Source organism: Saimiri boliviensis, chromosome X (assembly GCF_048565385.1).
Source record: "Saimiri boliviensis isolate mSaiBol1 chromosome X, mSaiBol1.pri, whole genome shotgun sequence".
NCBI classification, from domain to species: domain Eukaryota; kingdom Metazoa; phylum Chordata; class Mammalia; order Primates; family Cebidae; genus Saimiri; species Saimiri boliviensis.
The window spans coordinates 21,822,294-21,842,023 of record NC_133470.1 but is presented as its reverse complement, the minus strand read 5'-3'; the positions used below and the strand labels follow the sequence as shown (position 1 = coordinate 21,842,023).

At 39.0% G+C, this 19,730-nt stretch overlaps 1 protein-coding gene across 2 annotated transcripts in view; it reads right to left on the bottom strand.

Annotated features, from left to right (window-relative positions):
* POLA1 (DNA polymerase alpha 1, catalytic subunit) overlaps window positions 1-19,730 on the bottom strand; it is a 318,904-nt gene that overhangs the window by 193,302 nt on the left and 105,872 nt on the right. For both annotated transcript variants that reach the window (XM_074392217.1, XM_003924081.4), the window contains exons 27-28: window positions 2,192-2,224; window positions 1,333-1,425 (exon numbers count right to left, since the gene is read on the bottom strand). In XM_074392217.1, coding sequence (XP_074248318.1) covers window positions 1,333-1,425; window positions 2,192-2,224 — 126 coding nt within the window. The remainder of the gene's footprint in view (window positions 1-1,332; window positions 1,426-2,191; window positions 2,225-19,730) is intronic.

Sequence of the window (19,730 nt, the reverse complement as noted above, 5' to 3'; positions counted from 1 at the left end):
AAAGCAAAGACATTGAAAACTGCAGGAACAAAAATAGATTTTAAAAAAGAGAGAGACAATAATCATATCATTATATCAATATATCAATAATATATCATCCCATGCAACTAAAGAACAGGACTGCACGGATCAGCCACAGGCAATATATGAAAATTATGGAATAGTCCTTGTTGAATGCAAAGACTTAATACATATGTACAGTACTTGTCTCTGAAGTATTCAGTTAATGAATATAGTCCAACAAGTAAATATGTGGCCAGAAATAAAGAAGTAAAACTTTGATCATAAAAATAATGTCTAAGACCTCCACTAACACCTTGACTATATGCAAACAACTACATGCTGAACAAATAAAGAGTCCCATACAGACCATCGCCTCCAGGGAAAATATACAACTTTTCAAGGCCCAGTATGAGTACAATATGCCAGGCTTGCTGTCAAGTGAAGACTACCATTCAAATTCCACATATTCCATAGAAAGTTGTTAGTTTCTAAGATGATATCTCTGTTTTAGTTCATTGGGACAATATCTTAACATAGCAAGTGTTTCTAAAACACTGTGAATTGTTACTGTGAATTGCTACTAAGAAGCTACAAATGATTATTTTTAAATGCCCCCTTGTCTTTTCAAATATATTTTAAGTACTCCTGTAAAAATTACAGTTGTGAGTGTATATGGATGTATGTAGGTATTTACATAGAAAATGCATCTGAATCCTACCAGACATATGAATCACAATGTAGAAAGTACTAATGTGAATACATCTTAAACATATGTAACAGACTGTTTTCAAAGGAAAAATGTTATTTACCATTTAAAGAAAAAAATTACCTTTGAATTTTACCCTCCAAACAAACAGCTGGAATAGAAATTAAAAACAAGAGGGTTGGGCATGGTGGCTCATACCCATAATCCCAGAACTTTGGGAGGCCAAGGGAGGAGGATTACTTGAGCCTAGGAGTTCAAAACCAGCCTGGTGAGAACACATCGCTGCAAAAAAAATTTTTTTTTAATTAGCTGGGCATGGTGGCGAGTGCCTGTGGTCCCAGCTACTTGGGAGGCTGAGGCAGGAGGATCACTTGAGCCCAGGAGGTCAAGGCTACAGTGAGCCCTGATCGCACCACTGCACTCCAGCCTAGGCAAGAGAGTGAGACCCTATTTCAGAAAAAAATAATAATGAAAGAAAAATAAAAGAGACTGAAGAATTGAGAGGCACCAAGTTTATTATTTTCAGAAGCATATACATGCACATTCATGAATTTATAGTGTTCCATGTTAAAAACAGAATTCACAAAAGTAGGTAAAGCAGAAAATTAATGAAATTATCTCACCTTGTTTCCCAGCTTAAATACTTCTTCCAGATTGGTGCTATTGGTGTTTATCATAATTGAATCTGTATCTCCATAAATAACTTCAAGATTCATCTAATGAAAAGCAAAAATTATAAAAATTAACAACAAAAACACAGTGACCATTACATACAATGAAACTAAAGATTTTCCATACTACAGAAGTTACAGGCTCCAAACCTTTTAAATGTTTATGTTATTCATATTGTCAGGTTATATAATTGACAATTAAGCCCCTATAAACCAGAAAGGCAAGCACCCTGACATCAAGAATATCTCTCAAATTTTCTTAAAAAAGAGAGTGGAAGGCGAATTGTGTCTAGTTTCAGCTGAAACAAAATACCCAATCAAATAATGAGAAAAAGGAGAATAAAAGACTAGAATACGGGGGTCTATATTTATCCACCGTACCACATGCTTAGTGGTCATGGCAATTCAAGAAGCGGAAACATAATGGGTTCTATAAATTCAGAGGCAAAAATCCATATTAAATTCTTAATACAGTTGCAAACAGTATTTAGTAGAATATGAAGAGTGCCAAAAAAAATCAATCATAACAAACAACACTAGAGCACATACAGTATAAAGGCCTGGAAATAAACTGTAATTAGCACTGTTACTAATTTGCTTGAAACACTCACATATAGGCTTCAAGCAGGGGCTAGATCATATCAGTGTTGGTAAAAGAAAAAAGCTGTAATCCATTAGGAGGGATTATAAATGTAAACTAGGCAACCTAAAAAGCAATTTCGTCTGTTTGGGTTACAATTTTCCTTGAATACAAAAACATTTCCAGTTACGATATTTAAGAGTTTTATACAATGAAAATGTTCAACATTACCTTTTGTACCATCTCTTTTGTATGCATCAAAATCTAAATGAAACAAAAGTCAAGATTAATACATTACACAATTATAAAGACATAAATAGAAGCACATAGAGATAGCTAGCTAACACTCAATGACTTGCCATTTCCATGTATTTCTAAAGCTCTTGAAGGTTTTCTAACAACAACCCTTAAAAAAAAGTAACATTAGCCAGGCGCGGTGGCTCAAGCCTGTAATCCCAGCACTTTGGGAGGCTGAGGCCGGTGGATCACGAGGTCAAGAGATCGAGACCATCCTGGTCAACATGGTGAAACCCCGTCTCTACGAAAAATACAAAACATTAGCTGGGCATAGTGGCACGTGCCTGTAATCCCAGCTACTCAGGAGGCTGAGGCAGGAGAATTGCCTGAACCCAGGAGGCAGAGGTTGCGGTGAGCCGAGATCGCGCCATTGCACTCCAGCCTGGGTAACAAGAGCGAAACTCCGTCTCAAAAAAAAAAAAAAAAAAAAAGTAACATCAATATAATCTAAAAATAAGTGTGCCTCTATGCTGATTCTTAGCCAGAGATATGGATGCATACATACAAACATATATCTTTAATAAACACGCAATAAAATATCTCTGTAACATGGCAAAAAAAGCAAACTATTCTCATTACTAATACTTAAATAGAACTGCATGCCTAAAAAAAAGCTTAACAAAGCATTTCAAATCTGGCAATTCTTACTCATGGTATTCAGGATCTTAAAAAGTTAAAAAAAAAAAAAAGCACATTTAAAATTCTTCTCTAGACTAAATTCATTGAAGACAGAGAGTAGACAGATCTTCATTATATTGCCTGGAGCTACCACAGTACCCAGTAAAAAGGTGGGGCTCAAGAAACATTCAGTGAATGAAGACAAACATGGATAACACCCATAGATGAGTCTGTCCCCAGGCCCACATAGCTACAGATCAGAGATATTCAGGTTATAGCATGGATAGAAATAAAAACCGATATAAATTATTTTGTGCCAGATAAGAAGTAACACATACTTAACAAACAACAGCCTCTTAAAAAATAGTAATATGACATAATTAGGACTGAGAGAGAGAGAGAGAGAGAGAGTTTAAAATACATGTGCTAGATGCTATGCAAGAAACACCTTGTGAATTTTCTCATTTCATTCCCCTAGATCTCCAAGAGGTAGCTACTGTTAATACCCTCTTTTATTAGATTCCAAAAGACAGAGAAATTAGTGTCCTAGTAATGACAAAACAAAGATATGAACTCAGGCATTCTGACTCCAGAGTATCGGGCCTTAGTCACTCCATGCTATTGCCTCTCTGCTATCACCTATCTTTCTTTTTTTTTTAAGACGGGGTTTCACCATGTTGGTCAGGCTGGTCTTGAACTCCCGACCTCAGGTGATCTACCCACCTTGGCCTCCAAAGTGCTTGGATTACAGGCGTGAGCCACCACGCCCGGCCTATCACCTATCTTTCAAAGCATCAGTCTAAAGCTGAGGTTACTTTTCTAATAAACCAGGTAAAGATTTACTCATTTATACTTCTTTTTCCTACTTCAATAGTCCACCTTGTCAACTAAGCTCAAGCTTCATGGTGTCATTTTTTTCTTATTTTCCCTATTGCAGAGCTTTGTAAACCCTGTCTTTATCTTATATCTACCCATTACTTTCCATTTTTTATTGCCCTCTCCCCTTTATTACTATCTCCCAATTTTGTTCCGATGTTCATTGTATTAATATTATGTTCTCAGACAAGGAAACCCTTTCTCCTGCCCTGGGGGTGGTGGATGGTGGTGAATTCAATTCTGATTAGGCTAAGCCAGTGGTTTTAATACTGACTGTACAGTGGAATCATTTGAGGATCTTTTTTAAAAAATTTACAACAGCAACCAATACCTGGCCCCAACAGTTTTCTTACATTGCAAGCTAGGTTAAGGACCACTGGACTAAGATAATCATGGTAATTCCATTCTGGAAACAGTGATCAGTTTAGGCATGTGCATGTGAACAGAATCCCGGCCAATTAAAAGTAAGAATTCCGCGGCGGGCGCGGTGGCTCAAGCCTGTAATCCCAGCACTTTGGGAGGCCGAGGCGGGTGGATCACGAGGTCGACAGATCGAGACCATCCTGGTCAACATGGTGAAACCCCGTCTCTACTAAAAATACAAAAAACTAGCTGGGCGTGGTGGCACATGCCTGTAATCCCAGCTACTCAGGAGGCTGAGGCAGGAGAATTGCCTGAGCCCAGGAGGCGGAGGTTGCGGTGAGCCGAGATCGCGCCATTGCACTCCAGCCTGGGTAACAAGCGCGAAACTCCATCTCAAAAAAAAAGTAAGAATTCCTGTAGAATGTTTCTGTGAAAGGTTTTCCTTCCTGATTTGAGGGGGTGGGGGGAACTACCTTTTTAGATTGAGGGCTGCTTGGAGCAGCAGCAACTACCACTGTGGCCATGAAGGGCCATGCCTAGCAAGCTAACACGCTGAACAGGGCCAGCTGCAAGGTGGAAAGTGCCTGACTCCATGGCAATGCGGTTGTCACTGAAAATGAACCAGCTCACATCTCTACTGGCTTTAGGTCTCACTAATTCACCCTGAATATCATTACCAATCTCTTAATTGTTTTCAATGCCTCTCCCACGCCCACAAGATAAAGACCAAATACTGCAACTGCACCTAAACCACTGTTCCACTTGTCTGGCTTGTTTTTCTTTTATATAGATCCTCTTGCTGGAGGACAGAATAAATCTCCCAAATCTTCCAACAGTTAACTGTGTACAGACTCATCTTTCATGCCTACACTCATGCAGTGTGCCCCCTACCTGGAATTCCTTCCCCAGTCCTCTTCCTATCAATGAATTTTACAATCCTTCTTGCATGAGTTGACTGGCCCAGCCCATACCTGTCTCTCTCCTTTCATCTGTGTTTGCATTATTCTACTAGTACTTGAATGATGCTTTATGTTATTAGCTCCCACCTACCCACCCCAAACTAGACTAGAAGCTCCTGGAGGTCAGACCATATGTTTGTGCCTAACTACAGACTTCACATATAACAGGCACTCAAAAAACTGTTTGCCAGGTGACTGATAGGTTCTGTAGTAATCCCAATTACTTTTCCACTAGACACTAAAATTCAGCTAACTTATAAAACACATTCACTCTACCCAACTTCATCTTCATTTTTTAACATTTAAATTACAGGGAAATACACTGTGGGAGAATACTTGACAATTTCCTTTAGGGAAAGGGCAATAATGGGATCAATCCAAGGCAAATTAATCATAGTGAGGACAGAACTACTTATCAAGAGTCCTCTTTACTCTCTGCCTCTTCCACCTAGCAAGGCTTAGCTTTCCTCATCACAACAGACAACACCATAATGTAACTGTTACCTCAGTAAACCTCAGGAACAATTTGTCAACTTTTTACTACAACTCCACATATTCTATAACCAATTTTGTCTACTCTTCTTACATAACATGAACCAAACCTACTATGTCATCCCTGAGTGTACTTTCAATGTGAACTGGCAACCTTCACCTTTCAGATCTATCGCCCACCCCTACTCCATCCCGCCACCAACTCACAACCATTTCCATGCATAACCTGAGGACTGCTACCAAAACGATTTTGTCTTTGGTGGCAGAAACCTTTTGGTGAATGTCTTTTTTGCAGAAATGGTAAATAGATTAAGCTGCAACTGCTTTTTTCACCTAGCACTTAACCTAGAGGTTATTTCAAATCCACACATAAAGAGCTGCCTTATTCTTTTTTAATGACTACATGGTATTCCATTGTAAAAATAGAACATAATTTATTTAACTTGTGTTCTCTTAATGAACATATAGGTTATTTCTACTCTTTACCATTAGAACTGTACTTCAACAAATAATCCCCATACATGTGTAATTTGCAAATTTGCTAGTAACACGAAAAATTACTACAAGTGGGCATACTGGGTCAAAGACTGTATGTTTCAAAAGTGCTTTTATTTTTTAAAGTAAATAATACCCAATAGCTCTCTACAGAGGTTGTACCGATTTCTGTGGACCTCACCATCTTTTCAGTGGACCTCATCAGTAGCTAATGATAATGTTCTGTCTCAGGTTCAAGGTCCTCACCACAGTTTGGCGACTCTTCAGCCCATTCTATACAAGACAACTCAGAACCAGTCTGACCCCTAACCTCTCATGCTCCTTCACTAAGCAGTTCTAGATGGTGGGTATCACAGTGCCCTCTCTAGTCCAATGCTTATCCAAGTGCTAATGAGCAGAAACACTCCAAAGCTGCCCTCAATTCAAACTGCTCACTGGGGAGGGCTCAGCTGTTAGATACTCAGAGAGCTACCAAATTCTTAGTATCTAACAGAGAGTCTGGTACATGGGAGCTGTTAATAAATATTTATAGAATGCTAAGTGAATAATCCTAAGGGGTGCACAATGTTATAAGTCCCAATTGACAGATGAGAAAAATCAGGCTCTGAGATTTTGCCCAAGAGCTAGACTTTATGTTTCATTTTCTTTTCATTATGTCACACTACCTTCTTTAAAAAAAAAAACTCAAAAACTCAAATCACACCACTGTTCTAGAAGCCAATAATCAAAAACTTATACATTACAGGTATTTTCCCCATAAAAGAAACACATTTTTAAAAATAGCCGCAAGTACCTAGAAAGGTCTACTAGACACAAGGTACAATCATTACAAGATGACCATTCATAAGTTTACTTTGAAGTGACAAGTCTAATATTAAAGCTGCCCATTCTGACAGAAAATCATTTTATAAGTGCCAACGGCTAGAAAACAGGGCTATAAAGGCTTGCTAAATTCATTAATAAGGCAGTCTGCAGTTATCTGATTTCACAGCAACACCTGCATATTTATCTACTCATTACCAATTGGATGATGGAATTTTTTCAAGCACATTTCAAAAATCTGCCAACTTCAAGTGTAAAAAAATAAACTTTGTGGTTAATTTTTCCCTTAACAAAGTACAGCTGTTGAGAATAATTGTTCAAGATCTTACCCTGTAATGTCAACTGCAGCAGAACAAAGAGTATTTAATTAGCAAATCTATCCAGTAATTCAACACCTATTATATAAAATGCCTTCGTGATTTTATTCAGGATAATTTGCTAAGAGGGTTATTACTGACATTCAGATGGAATTTAAAATTCCTACGCAAGTCGAGTCATAATAGCAGTAATGATCTCCCCAATCAGGAGACTCGGTGTCACACAAGGCTCTCTTGCAATGCAGCAGCCGATTTCCTGACTTCTTAATTCCTGGGCTCAGCTCAGTGAGAGCCCTTCATGCCGATATTTCAGTCAGCAATACATCTTTAATGGGACTCTATTAAAATAACTAGAACAAAAATGACTTTTTTTTGGTGAAAAAGAATGACAGCACTGCCATCATATCAATCATTGCAGGCTTTGCAGAACAGTGCCGTTAGGAGAAAAGAGGAGGGGGAAACAGGAAAGGGGTGGAGGTGGGGAGAACAATAATTAAAATAATACGAAAAGGAATTTTAACCCCAGTCTGAGATTCTGAAGGCTGGAAAAGGATAGTGAGAACTAGAAAGGAAATTCAGATATGTATCAAAAATTGTTTTCTAAAGAAAATAACTTCTTCATGAATACACCCACAGTATTGTTTACTAAGCAGAAAGATAATGTTTTTTTGTTTTGTTTTCTTTTCTTTTCTTTTTTTTGAGACGGAGTTTCGCTCGTTACCCAGGCTGGAGTGCAATGGCGCGATCTCGGCTCACCGCAACCTCCGCCTCCTGGGTTCAGGCAATTCTCCTGCCTCAGCCTCCTGAGTAGCTGGGATTACAGGCACGCGCCACCACACCCAGCTAATTTTTTGTATTTTTAGTAGAGACGGGGTTTCACCATGTTGACCAGGATGGTCTCGATCTGTCGACCTCGTGATCCACCCGCCTCAGCCTCCCAAAGTGCTGGGATTACAGGCTTGAGCCACAACGCCCGGCCAAAGATAATGTTTTTTATGCCAAGGTTAACAGCAGCAACCTAAGACCAACGACTACTGAATGTGTATTTGTAGGTTCTCCTAATAAGTTCAGGATAATACCTGAGTCTTTGTATTTGGTTAAAATAGAATACTGTTGTTTTGCAATGCATTCAAAAGTTATGAAATGTTTTTAGATGCTATTACAGACCAAAACAGTACTTACTAATACTAAACAATAGAGAGAAAACATCAGCTTTCCACAGCTTAAAAAAAAAGTTTCAAGGTCCTACTCTGAAAACATGTCTACTACAGTATTACATATTAATACTATACGTATTAATATGTAATATTAATTTGGTGAAAACCCACTTTGGTGTATGATGCAGATATTAAGCATAAAGAAAATTCTACAAGTTAAGAAAATGTTGAGTAAGGTAAAATTCTAAACAAATCATGTACAAACAGAATGACAACTGAAATCCCAATGGCTTTAGGATTCTTCCATTACCAATGATATAAAATTAGAAATAAACTGGAAATTAAAAATATATTAGCATAAAAGAGAGCAAAATAAATGGTTTTGAAGAGTAGGGAAGAGAAAGGCAGAAGAAATATTAATATAAATAGTATGATATTTGGTAATCCAACCATTACCTAAACGTTCCATATTCCAAATTTCAGCAACTTCCAAGCAAGACTCGGTGCTACTCAGTTCTCCCACTTGATGAACATTTATTTCATCCTTATTCTATTAGACTGTCTTTTTCCTATTCTCTGTTATTCCTAGATTTGTGTCTTCTCTATAAACACTCAAGAAACACAGGCTATGGATTTAATAAGCATTGTACTTTCTGTCTTCACTACTTAACACTTCTGTGATACTATGCTACTTACTGCCTTTAAATCTTAGTTTTACTTTCTCTAAAATTGAGATGATACTACCACCTTGTTCCCTGAGCTAGGTGAGAATAAAAAGAACCATATGCTAAAGAGGTGCTTTACAAAGATAAAATGCTATACAAATATATATATATATATATTTTTTTTTTTAAGTCTAGGGTCTGAAATCAGAGCACTTGTTTAAACTGCCAATTATCAGCTAAGTGATTTGGGACCAAGCTGGCTTCCCTTTCTACGTCTCAACATGCTCATTTATAAAATGAAGAGGTTGAGATTCCTCACAGAACTTAAAATCTAGAATCCAGCTTTGACATGTAGAAATGTCTCTTCATTATATTTGGTTGGTTTGTCTTTCAACCACATTTACTTCTTCAATATTAGGAAAAGGAAGCATTAATGTATCTAACAAGGATAATTAGCATTTCGAGGATGTATTTGCACATTCAAGGTTGCTTTTGAGGGCTGTGTGGTTGTAAAATAACTAAAAACACATAAGTTCTCACAAGTTGTCTGGATACATCTTTACGTACTTAATGTAAGTAAGTGGGTACATTTAAAATACATGATAATATCCAACACCTGTTGAGATCTCTTTTCCACCCTTAGGGAGTTATGTATACACATCAACATATGTATCAAGGTTTCTCAACTTCTGTACTATTAACATTTTAGGCTAAATAATTATTTGTTATAAGGAGCTATCCTGTGTCTACTGTAGGATGTTTAGCAGCATCCCTAGTCCCTACCCACTAGATTTCATGAGTAGCATGAGTGCACACATATGCCTGAGTGTGCTCCTTCTCTCCAGTTGTGACAACAAAAATTATGCCCAGATATTGCCAAACACTTCCCAGGAGGGGCAAAACTGCCCCTGGTTGAGAATCAGTGATACACACTGATGACAGCGTTTTCTCTCTCCAGGCCCATAGTCAATTGTTAGTCTCATAAGCGTTCATTCTAAATCCCACCCATCTCCTCCAAACCCTTAACCAGCTCCGAATATGATAATTGGCCCCTCCAGGAACCTTCGACCAGAACAAAGGACTGGTTTCCTTTCTTTCTTTTCTATTTTCCTTTTTTTTGAGATGGAGTCTTCTGTCGTGCAGGCTGGGAATGCAGTGGCACAATCTCGGCTCACTGCAACCTCCACCTGCTGAGTGAAAGCCATGCTTCTGCCTCAGCCTCCCAAGTAGTTGGGATGACAGGCGGGTGCCACCAAGCCCAGCTAGATTTTCTATTTTTAGTAGAGACAGGGTTTCATCATTTTGGCCAGGCTGGCCTGGTACTCTGGACCTCACATGATCCTCCCTCCTTTGCCTTCCATGGCACCCGGCCCCAAATGGTTTCCTTTCTAATCTAATGAGCCAACATTGGAAATATGCTATTTCCCCAAGTGGTTAAAAATGTGAGTTGAGAAGTTAGGCTGTGTGATGGCTAATTTTATGTGTCAACTTGGCTAAGTCACGGTACCCAGATATTTGGTCAAACACCAGTCCAGATGTAAAGGTATTTTTTAAAATGAGATTAACATTTAAATCAGTTGACTTTTGAATACAGCAGATTATCCACCACAGTATGAGCGGGCCTTATCCAATCAGTTGATGGCCTTAAAAGGAAAAGATTGAGGTCCCTCAAGGGAGAAGGAATTCTGCTGCAGACTGCTTTTGAACTGTAGCTGAAACATCAACTCTTCCCTGGGCTGCCGGCCTGCCCTACAGATTTCAGACTTGACAGCCTTCACAGTAAATGTCTGTCTGTCTGTCTCTGTCTCTGTCTCTGTCTCTGTCTCTGTCTCTGTCTCTGTCTCTCTCTCTCTCTCTCTCTCTCTCTCTCTCTCTCTCTCTCTCTCCATCTCTCCTATTGGCTCTGTTTCTCTGGAAAACCCTAATATAGGCTACCTGGGTTCAAAGCCTAACAGCACTGCTAATAAGCTGTGTGATGACCTCAGGCAAAAAATATAACCTCTCTAACCTTCCAACTCCTCAACTATAAAATGGAGATAACACCTGAAGCTTCCTGATAATAGGGCTACTGTGAGCATTAAATATAACATGAATTGTTTTGTACGGTCTCTGGGACATAAGAGGTCAATAAATGGTAGGGGTTATTGTCACCTAACATCTACTTATTTCACAAGAACTTAATACTGTCAGAAAAGCTTTCTAAAGCCTCCCCAACCCAATGATATTAACAAGTATCCTAGTCCTATGTATCCCCCCAAAGTGCTCTGTGCATATCACAACGCACCACTCTATTACAAAAGGTAAGATTAAGAGACTTATAAGCATATAGGCAGAGATCATCTCATGGGCATTAAACATAACAGAATGCCTGGCACACAGTAGTAATGCATTAAATATTTATATCTTAAGTTCTAGTAAAAGGAGAAAAACTCCTAATGGTCCAGCTTGAAAAGAGCAAAGTCATTATTAATCAGTAAGGGTGTCTCCACAACAGGACCCTAAAGTTTGTTACAAAAAGCAGCAATTAAACCCACACACAGTACACATTTAAATACTGGCTCTTTCCATGCAAGAAATGAAGAGTGACTCAGTTTTGATCCCACCTTCAAACACAATGCATGTTATATAAACAAATATTCACTCAAGAGAAAAGACTTTCTATTCCAATGACAAAAGTCCATTGATTATAAAATTGACTACAAGTGTACCTCTCCCATACAACTATAGTTTCTAGATAAATTGATTTTCTTTTAAATCCTTAATTTACAACCTAGACCTTCTGGTAGCTGATGTGTGAAGAATATAAAACACACTGAATAAACAACAATTTCTGAAAGGTTTCTCCTCCCAAAAACACAAATTTAGCAATAATTATGAGTATCTCTCCATTATTGCCCTACGACTTGACAGGGCTGTTATTTTGACCCCAAAACTTAAAATACCACAAACTGGCTTTGAATGTATGAAAGGAAAAATGAATTTCTTCCCTGCCTTATAACTTGTCTTATAATTTCTTGTCCCCAGCATGATTATTCATCCTGCGGACTCTTAAAAGCCCACTTTACCTGCTGACATTTAAAAACTCAGTTTTCACCTTTAAAGAAACCTTCTTTTCACAACATTCTTATTCTCCATTCCTCTTCCACTCCAACCTCCAGTTTAGAAGCTCATGTCCTATGTGTTTCACTTCAATTTACAGGTATTGCTGCCACTCTTGGGGTTGTATCTGACAGAGGACAGTGGACAGCTTGCAGAGCTGGCCTTAAAGGACACTTGAACCAAATCTACTCACTGACACAAGCACTCAACATGAGCCTATACAATCTTAAATATTATATCACCAGTTAAAAAAAAAAAAACCCTAAGACACTAAAATTAAAACTGGAGCAGGAGGTATTAACCTAAGGTCAAGAAATCTGAAAATCCTCTGAAACTGTCAGCAAAGATCTGAATGTGTGCTTATGTGCATTTTTCTAGAAAGAAGATCCACATATTTAATCAAACTTGAAATTCTGATTTGTTTAAGTACCATTGAGGATGCTCCAATTCACCATAAGAATAGAACTTTCAGATTCCTTAACATTCACAATGTCCATTAAGACTAGAAACATACCCACTCAAAGGTCCTTGCCCCTTGCTTTTGAGCTGGGTGTGTTAAGCCCCTACCTACAGTTTATTTTGCTCCCAGAAACATGTACATGTGAAAAGGCTCAGAGATTTGGTTCCCTGGTTGACTCCTCATATAACTCATCTGGGGGGCTAATTAAGACACGGCCAAACTATGTCCATGCTTTAGTGAATATCAGAGCTCAAGCAAGTTTCACACATCCTGATTAAAATTGACTCAAAGTGTCTTACTTCAGTAATCACTTAGACGGAATGAATTTTACATTAGTGGGATCAAGCATGCACTAGGCCTCAGTGGAAATGAAAAGGGCTTATAGTAATAGGATTTATAAACCTACCCATTAGGTTAATGGCTAAATGATTTACATGTAACTTTCTCCCCCATCCCGCCTTCCCTCACCCTTTAACTCAGTAAAAACTATGCTTGGCATTTTCCACTGCAGTGCCACATACAAAGGAAATAGCCTTTCTATTTTGGGACATTCTAATTTCTAATAATGGCTTGGGTAGCTACCATTAACTCTTTCAAAGCACAAATAATTGACTAATAAAATTAAATATTCTATAAGGCCTAAAAGTGCTTAATTGATCATAATTGTCTATTTGAGAAGAAAGCATCAGGCTGGCTATGCTCAGATAATGAAGTTGGGCAATTCTGAAGCACTGCAATCAGTGTGATACTTACAGCTAAAAAGGACATTAGCATTTTCTAGAATCTATAACATTTTCTTTATAACTGAGGTCATGGGAAAATCTGACCAGAAAACTTTGAGCTCCCAGCTTCCACAAATGGCAGATTTACCAAGTTGTCCCTTGCCATTACTAAGCACCTGGTCTGAAGCTCCATCCTACAAGAGCACATAGCTGGTGGTCTGGAGAACCTGAAGTTGGACAATGACCAAAGTGGTGCCGTCACCATTTTGACAGAAGCATTTTGATTTCTGGAAAGCTCAGTTCTAGGATCAGTGTGTGACAAAACAGTCATTGGAGTGTCCATAATTACTCTTCTCTTCAAATGAAGTGAGAGGAGGGAGAACGTTTTAAGCCCAATACCTCAGAGGGTAATTCCCTTGGTCAGTACCAGAGCTAAATACTAAATTATGTTCTATCATAACCACACTTTACAGATGCCCTCTTAAAGTAACTCTTTATTTTTTTACAAAAAAGCATCTCTTGCCCATCTCCATTTTACTATAAGTTCAACACACAGATTCTATAATCTAGCTATGCTTAAAATACAGAGGGTTCCCACGTCAAAAAAAAAAAAAAAAAGCTTCTCTGAGAAAGATGGTCTAGTTTTAGGGAAATGTAATTGTGTTTAACTGTCCAGAGAAACATGTGTTGTAGACAAATGTTTAGGCATGCCTCTAGAATAAATACAGCTGACCCTTGAACAATGCAGAGGTTAGGGGCACCAATCCCCTTGCAGTCAAAAATCCATGTATAACTTTTGGCTCCCTTAAAACTTAACTACTAAGAGTCTACCACTCACCAGAAACCTTGCCAATAACATAAACGGTTAATGTAAATTTCATGTTTATATGTATTATATACATATAATAAATGCTTGTTTATATGTATGGTATACATATAAACAACAAATTAGAGAAAAAAATGTTCTTACAATATGAAGATGGGCAATAAACTAGAAAAACTGATTTCTTACAATAGAGAAAAAAATGTTACTAAGAAAATCATAAGGAAGAAAAATATATTTACTATTCATTAAGTGGAAGTAGATCATCATAAGGGTTTTCATCCTCATCATCTTCATATTGAGTGCAGCTGAGGAGAATGAGGGGTTGATCTTGCTGAGTCGGGGTGGCAGAGGTGGAGGAACATTCGTGTACAGGTGGACTCACACAGTTCAAACTCATGCTGCTTAAAGGTCAACTATATATTTAAGAATCAAATGACATATTCCCATTTACCAATCACCTGTTCTTCTGTCCCATTGTATTCTATACTTTTGCTGGGAAGAATCCAGAGAAATTTTGAATCATACAGAGATCAAGTTGAGAAAAGTAATTTAGTCACTGCAGCCTTGACCTCCTGGGCTAAAGCAATCCTCCCACGTCAGCCTCCCAAGTAGCTGGGACTATAGGCGTGCCCTACCAAGCCTGACTACTTTGTTTGTTTGTTTTTAACTTTTTTGGCAAAGACAGGGTCTCACTATGTTGCCTAGGCTGGTCTCAAACTCTTGGACCCAAGCGATCCTCCCACCTTGGCCTCCCAAAGTGCTGGGATTACAGGTATAAATCACTGCACCCAGCCTGTGCATTTCCACTCTCCAATTTGGCCAAGGCTCAAGAATTTGATATGAATTATAGGAAGCACTATATTCTCTTTCCATTTAGAATCTCAAGAAGGAACTCATTCATTCATTCATTCAAACACCAACAGTATTTACTAAAGTCTTCTCATGTGCTAGGTGAAGGTGGTAGGGAACACAACAGTGAATGATTTGGACATGATCCTTTCCCTCTTACAGTGTATAACCCCCAGTAGAGCAGAGAACCAAATAGGCAACTGGAAAATACACACATACTACATGCACACATATCTACATAACAGGGGCCCCTGGGGTAGGAGTGAGAGAAAAGTCCATAGAAACAGATAATGTATAGGGAAAGGTGAGTATAGGGAGTAATAGGAAAAGGAGACTGGCCGAGTAGTGTTTGCGAAGATTCAAAGAACACAAGAAAACGCTGAATTGTGAGTTTAAAAAAATAAGTTTTTAAGAAAGTTTTTTAAAAAACATTTAAAAAAAAAAAAAAAGGCAAAGAAAATAAAATGTATGGTTGAAGCTAGAATGTTCAGGGAGGCCTAAATGTGAAGGGCCTTGTAAGTCACATTAAGGACTAAACTGGGCAGTGGCATAAGCAGATTGGCAGTTTAAAGAGTTCTTTCTGGCTATAAAACATCTGGAGAATACTTGGCGGGGGGGGGGGGGTATCCAGGGAGATGTAATGAGGCCTGAATAGCATAATTGCAGTGACACTGGAGATAGAGAATCACAGATATTTAGGAAGTGGAATCTACAGGACTTGGCACCAGGCTGGATTTGAGGCATGAGGAAGACATAGGAGTCAAGAATGATACCCATGTTCCTGGCTTAACAACTGGGTAAACAGTGTCATCATTCACTGAGACAGGGAATCAGGGAAGGGAAACAGGTTGGCGAGCAGAACCACGAGGGCAGTTTTGGAATTGAATAAGATATGCCTGTGGAACATCTCAATGGAGATCACAGAGAGGCAGACAGGAGCTAAGATGTTCAGCAGAAGGGATGTAAGGAATTTCAGGTACAAGAAATTCAATGCTTAACAGAGATGTAATATATTAATAATAATAAACCAAAGCAATATCAGCACGCAGACAATAACAGAATCCCTCAAAATGCTTGGCACAGCTCACTGAAGGGGTAGCCACAGAAAAGGGAAACTAGGCGAGCTAGCACCAAAAACCATGGTAATGGTCCTACAGTGGCAGGTGCTCCATGGTTCTCCTGATTCCTCATTCCACTAGTTCCTTCTGTTCCCTTTCAGCTATCAGATCTCCATTCTTTTTGTTACTATTGGCAGGTGTTCCACAAACAGGGGCCACTAGCAAATCTGAGGCAGGCTGCCCACAGTCAGACAGTCAGGCACCACACAGTGACCTTTAATGAAAATGATCCTAACAGGTGGCTAGTGCTTAATACAAATAATTGTATTAAGCTTCTGAACAAGGTCAAAAAAGGAGAGCACCTTGCTTTGCCATGTGCAACCAAAACTACAAGCTGTGACTTAACAACAAACAGCAAGCAAAACCTTTGCAATGGCTCCCCTCCTTAAGGCAATGTTGATGGGCTCAACAGGAAGACTGAATGCCAATCAAGTCACAAGAGCCTTCTAGATCCCCCTACACCTACATAACCACCCTTTTCACTGCCTCTCTTCTGCACTGGGGAGGAGGAGGGAGGTGGAGTAGTTCTTTCTTATGTTAAGTTTGGTGCCATTTGCTAGCAGTTACCATTTATACTTATCCAATAAAGATAAGTATACCCTTCCAAAGAAACTAAGTCATAAGTGATTACATTAATTGCTTTTGTCACTAATTAGATTTTAAAACATTAGATGTCTCACAGTTTTCAGGGACCTTTAACCTCAGAGCAAGCCACTGTTCAGACAGAACAGACAGCTGTGGGTTGGATGGGGGTGGGAGGAGCCTGCGCAACCTTTTCTGAAAGACAAACACCTTTATCATGGCCCAGAAATTCCACCGGGTGGTAAGAAGCCAGGAGTCCTGTGACCTGTAGTGGGACCCCATGTGCTGATCTGATCTACAGCCATTCTACTTGACCTTTACATCCAAAAAAAAAAAAAAAAATCTTTCTCCTGGAGACAACTTCCTCTACTCCCACCCTTTTAAACCTTGTGACTGCAAATGGCATGGCTAGAACGAGCCACACACCACTGGCATGCCAATACCCAGATAAAGAATCTAAGCAGTAGATCAGATTCCTGTCAGCTGCAAAAGAGCCAGCATTTCAGCTGCTTCTCACTCTTTATTTTTAAATGGCAGGATGGGCTCAAGGGCATGGTAGCCTGTCACCCAAGAAGAGATTAAAAATTAAAAAAGATGGCCGGGCGCGGTGGCTCAAGCCTGTAATCCCAGCACTTTGGGAGGTTGAGGCGGGTGGATCACGAGGTCGAGAGATCGAGACCATCCTGGTCAACATGGTGAAACCCCGTGTCTACTGAAAATACAAAAAATTAGCTGGGCATGGTGGCACATGCCTGTAATCCCAGCAACTCAGGAGGCTGAGGCAGGAGAACTGCCTAACCCAGGAGGCGGAGGTTGCAGTGAGCCAAGACTGCGCCATTGCACTCCAGCCTGGGTAACAAGAGCGAAACTCCGTCTCCAAAAAAAAAAATTAAAAAAGATAAAACCAAAACCATACAGGTTATACAAACTCACAGGAGACTGGGAATTGAAAAGCACTTCAGAAAAGCACACAGAACATTTACAAACCAGTTATAAGTGTGTTTCTCTTAGTGACATGGTAGAAGGACACTGCTTATGGGAGCAAGAGAAGAATCAAACCAACTACAGATTAGTTCCTAGTCAATGGGGCTAACGGACTAATTCTCCTGCTACTAATTTTTAAAATATTTACTTTCAGAACTCTGAGCCCAGAGCATTAAAATGTTGGAATCTGCTCTGAACAATCAAGTTACCTAGTCAATCAGTCCTCCAAACCAAAGAGCATGTAAAATTAAATGTAAGTCAATAAAATTTAAAGAATATGGTTAGGGAGAAGAACTTACCTCTGCAGAATACAAAATGTGATTTCTTTTTTCCCCTATACCACTACCATCACCACCAGATAATTCTCAACTAATTCTTACAAGCTGAAGACTAACTTGGATTTTGATGTACAAACTGCTTTTGATGATATTTCATTTTAAACAGATAAACTCTGTTTTTAAAAAAAAAATGCAAGCCGAAGACACCCTTTTGAGAAACTAAGAAAACAGATGTGGAAGCCATTTGTTTAGATGAAGAGGAATTTTCGCTTTTATAGGAATACAATGATTCATGAAGAGGAAAAAAGTCTGTCATCAAGTTTACTTCAATAGATACTCTTGGGTTTGAGGCAGCTTTCTAAATATGGCCATTGCTTTTCTTCACATCTCATCTCTCCTGAAATATCTCAAACTACCACTAACAAACATTACTTTTATTGTCTTTGTTCTTTTAAATTTTCTGCTTAGTTAATACATTGTGCAGGGGAAAAACCACAACTCTGGTACTACAGTATTACATACTTGTTTTTATTGCTTAGGTAGCAGTACAAAATACCTACTGCTTTGGTGATCTATCACAAATATGTCAGCTTGAGAATATTACAACAACAGGAATACAAGAATACAAGAAACCCTAATAATAACTTCTTAAATAACAGCTCTTCTCAACCCCAAAATGGATGAAATAAGAGAACAGTGAAGTTTCCCAAGAAGTTCTGACACAGAGAAAAATCACTTTTCCTGGTTTATGTTTAGTGGAGATGCTAAGAAGAATTAAAAAGGGAAGGCCAGGCATGGTGGCTCAAGTCTGTAATCCCAGCACTTTGGAAGGTCGAGGTGGGCGGGATCACCTGAGGTCAGGAGTTTGAGAACAGCCTGGCCAACATGGTGAAACCCTGTCTCTACTAAAAATACAACAATTAGCCTGGCACAGTGGTGGGCGCCTGTAATCCCAGCTACTCGGGAGGCTGAGGCAGGAGAATCACTCAAACCCAGGAGGCAGAAGTTGTAGTGAACCAAGATCGTGCCATTATACTCCAGCCTGGGCAACATAGCGAGACTCTGTCTCAAAAAAAACACACACACACACAAAGGCTCTCTTTTTATTACAACCCTGCTATGACTAGCACCAAAGTTCACATAATTCTCTTGTTATTTCACTATACTTGCCCACAATTTTGTGAACAATCCCCTTATTAAATCCTATTAATCCCAGTGTCAACTCTTTTCTGCCAGGATCCTGACTGATAGACCAAATAAATTTTTAAAAAAATAAGAAGTTTTGAAATGTCTTACTTGAAACCTCACCCTCTTGAAAGTAGACTCACATGAAGCAACACCTTTTGAAAATCTAGGCCTCTTTTTTATGAGATGGAGTCTACCTCTTGTCATCTAGGCTGGAGTGCAATGGCACAATCCTAGCTCACTGCAACCTCCTTCTCCTGGGTTAAAGCCATTCTCCTGCCTCAGCCTCCCAAGTAGCTGGAATTATAGGTGCCTGCCACAACACCCGGCTAATTTTCATATTTTTAGTAAAGACAGGGTTTCACCATGTTGGCCAGGCTGGTCTCGAACTCCTGACCTCAGGTGATCCATCCACCTCAACCTTCCAAAGTGGGGGGATTACAGAAAATCTAGGCTTTTAAGACTTGTAAATAAGAAGATATGCTGTGAACTTTCTTTAAAGAGCAGGCCTTTGATATTCTTTTACCATGACATATTAACAATGCTCAAATTTAAATTTCCTTTAGTCCAATTTCATCCCAAAGAGAAAGAAAAATAGAAGACTAA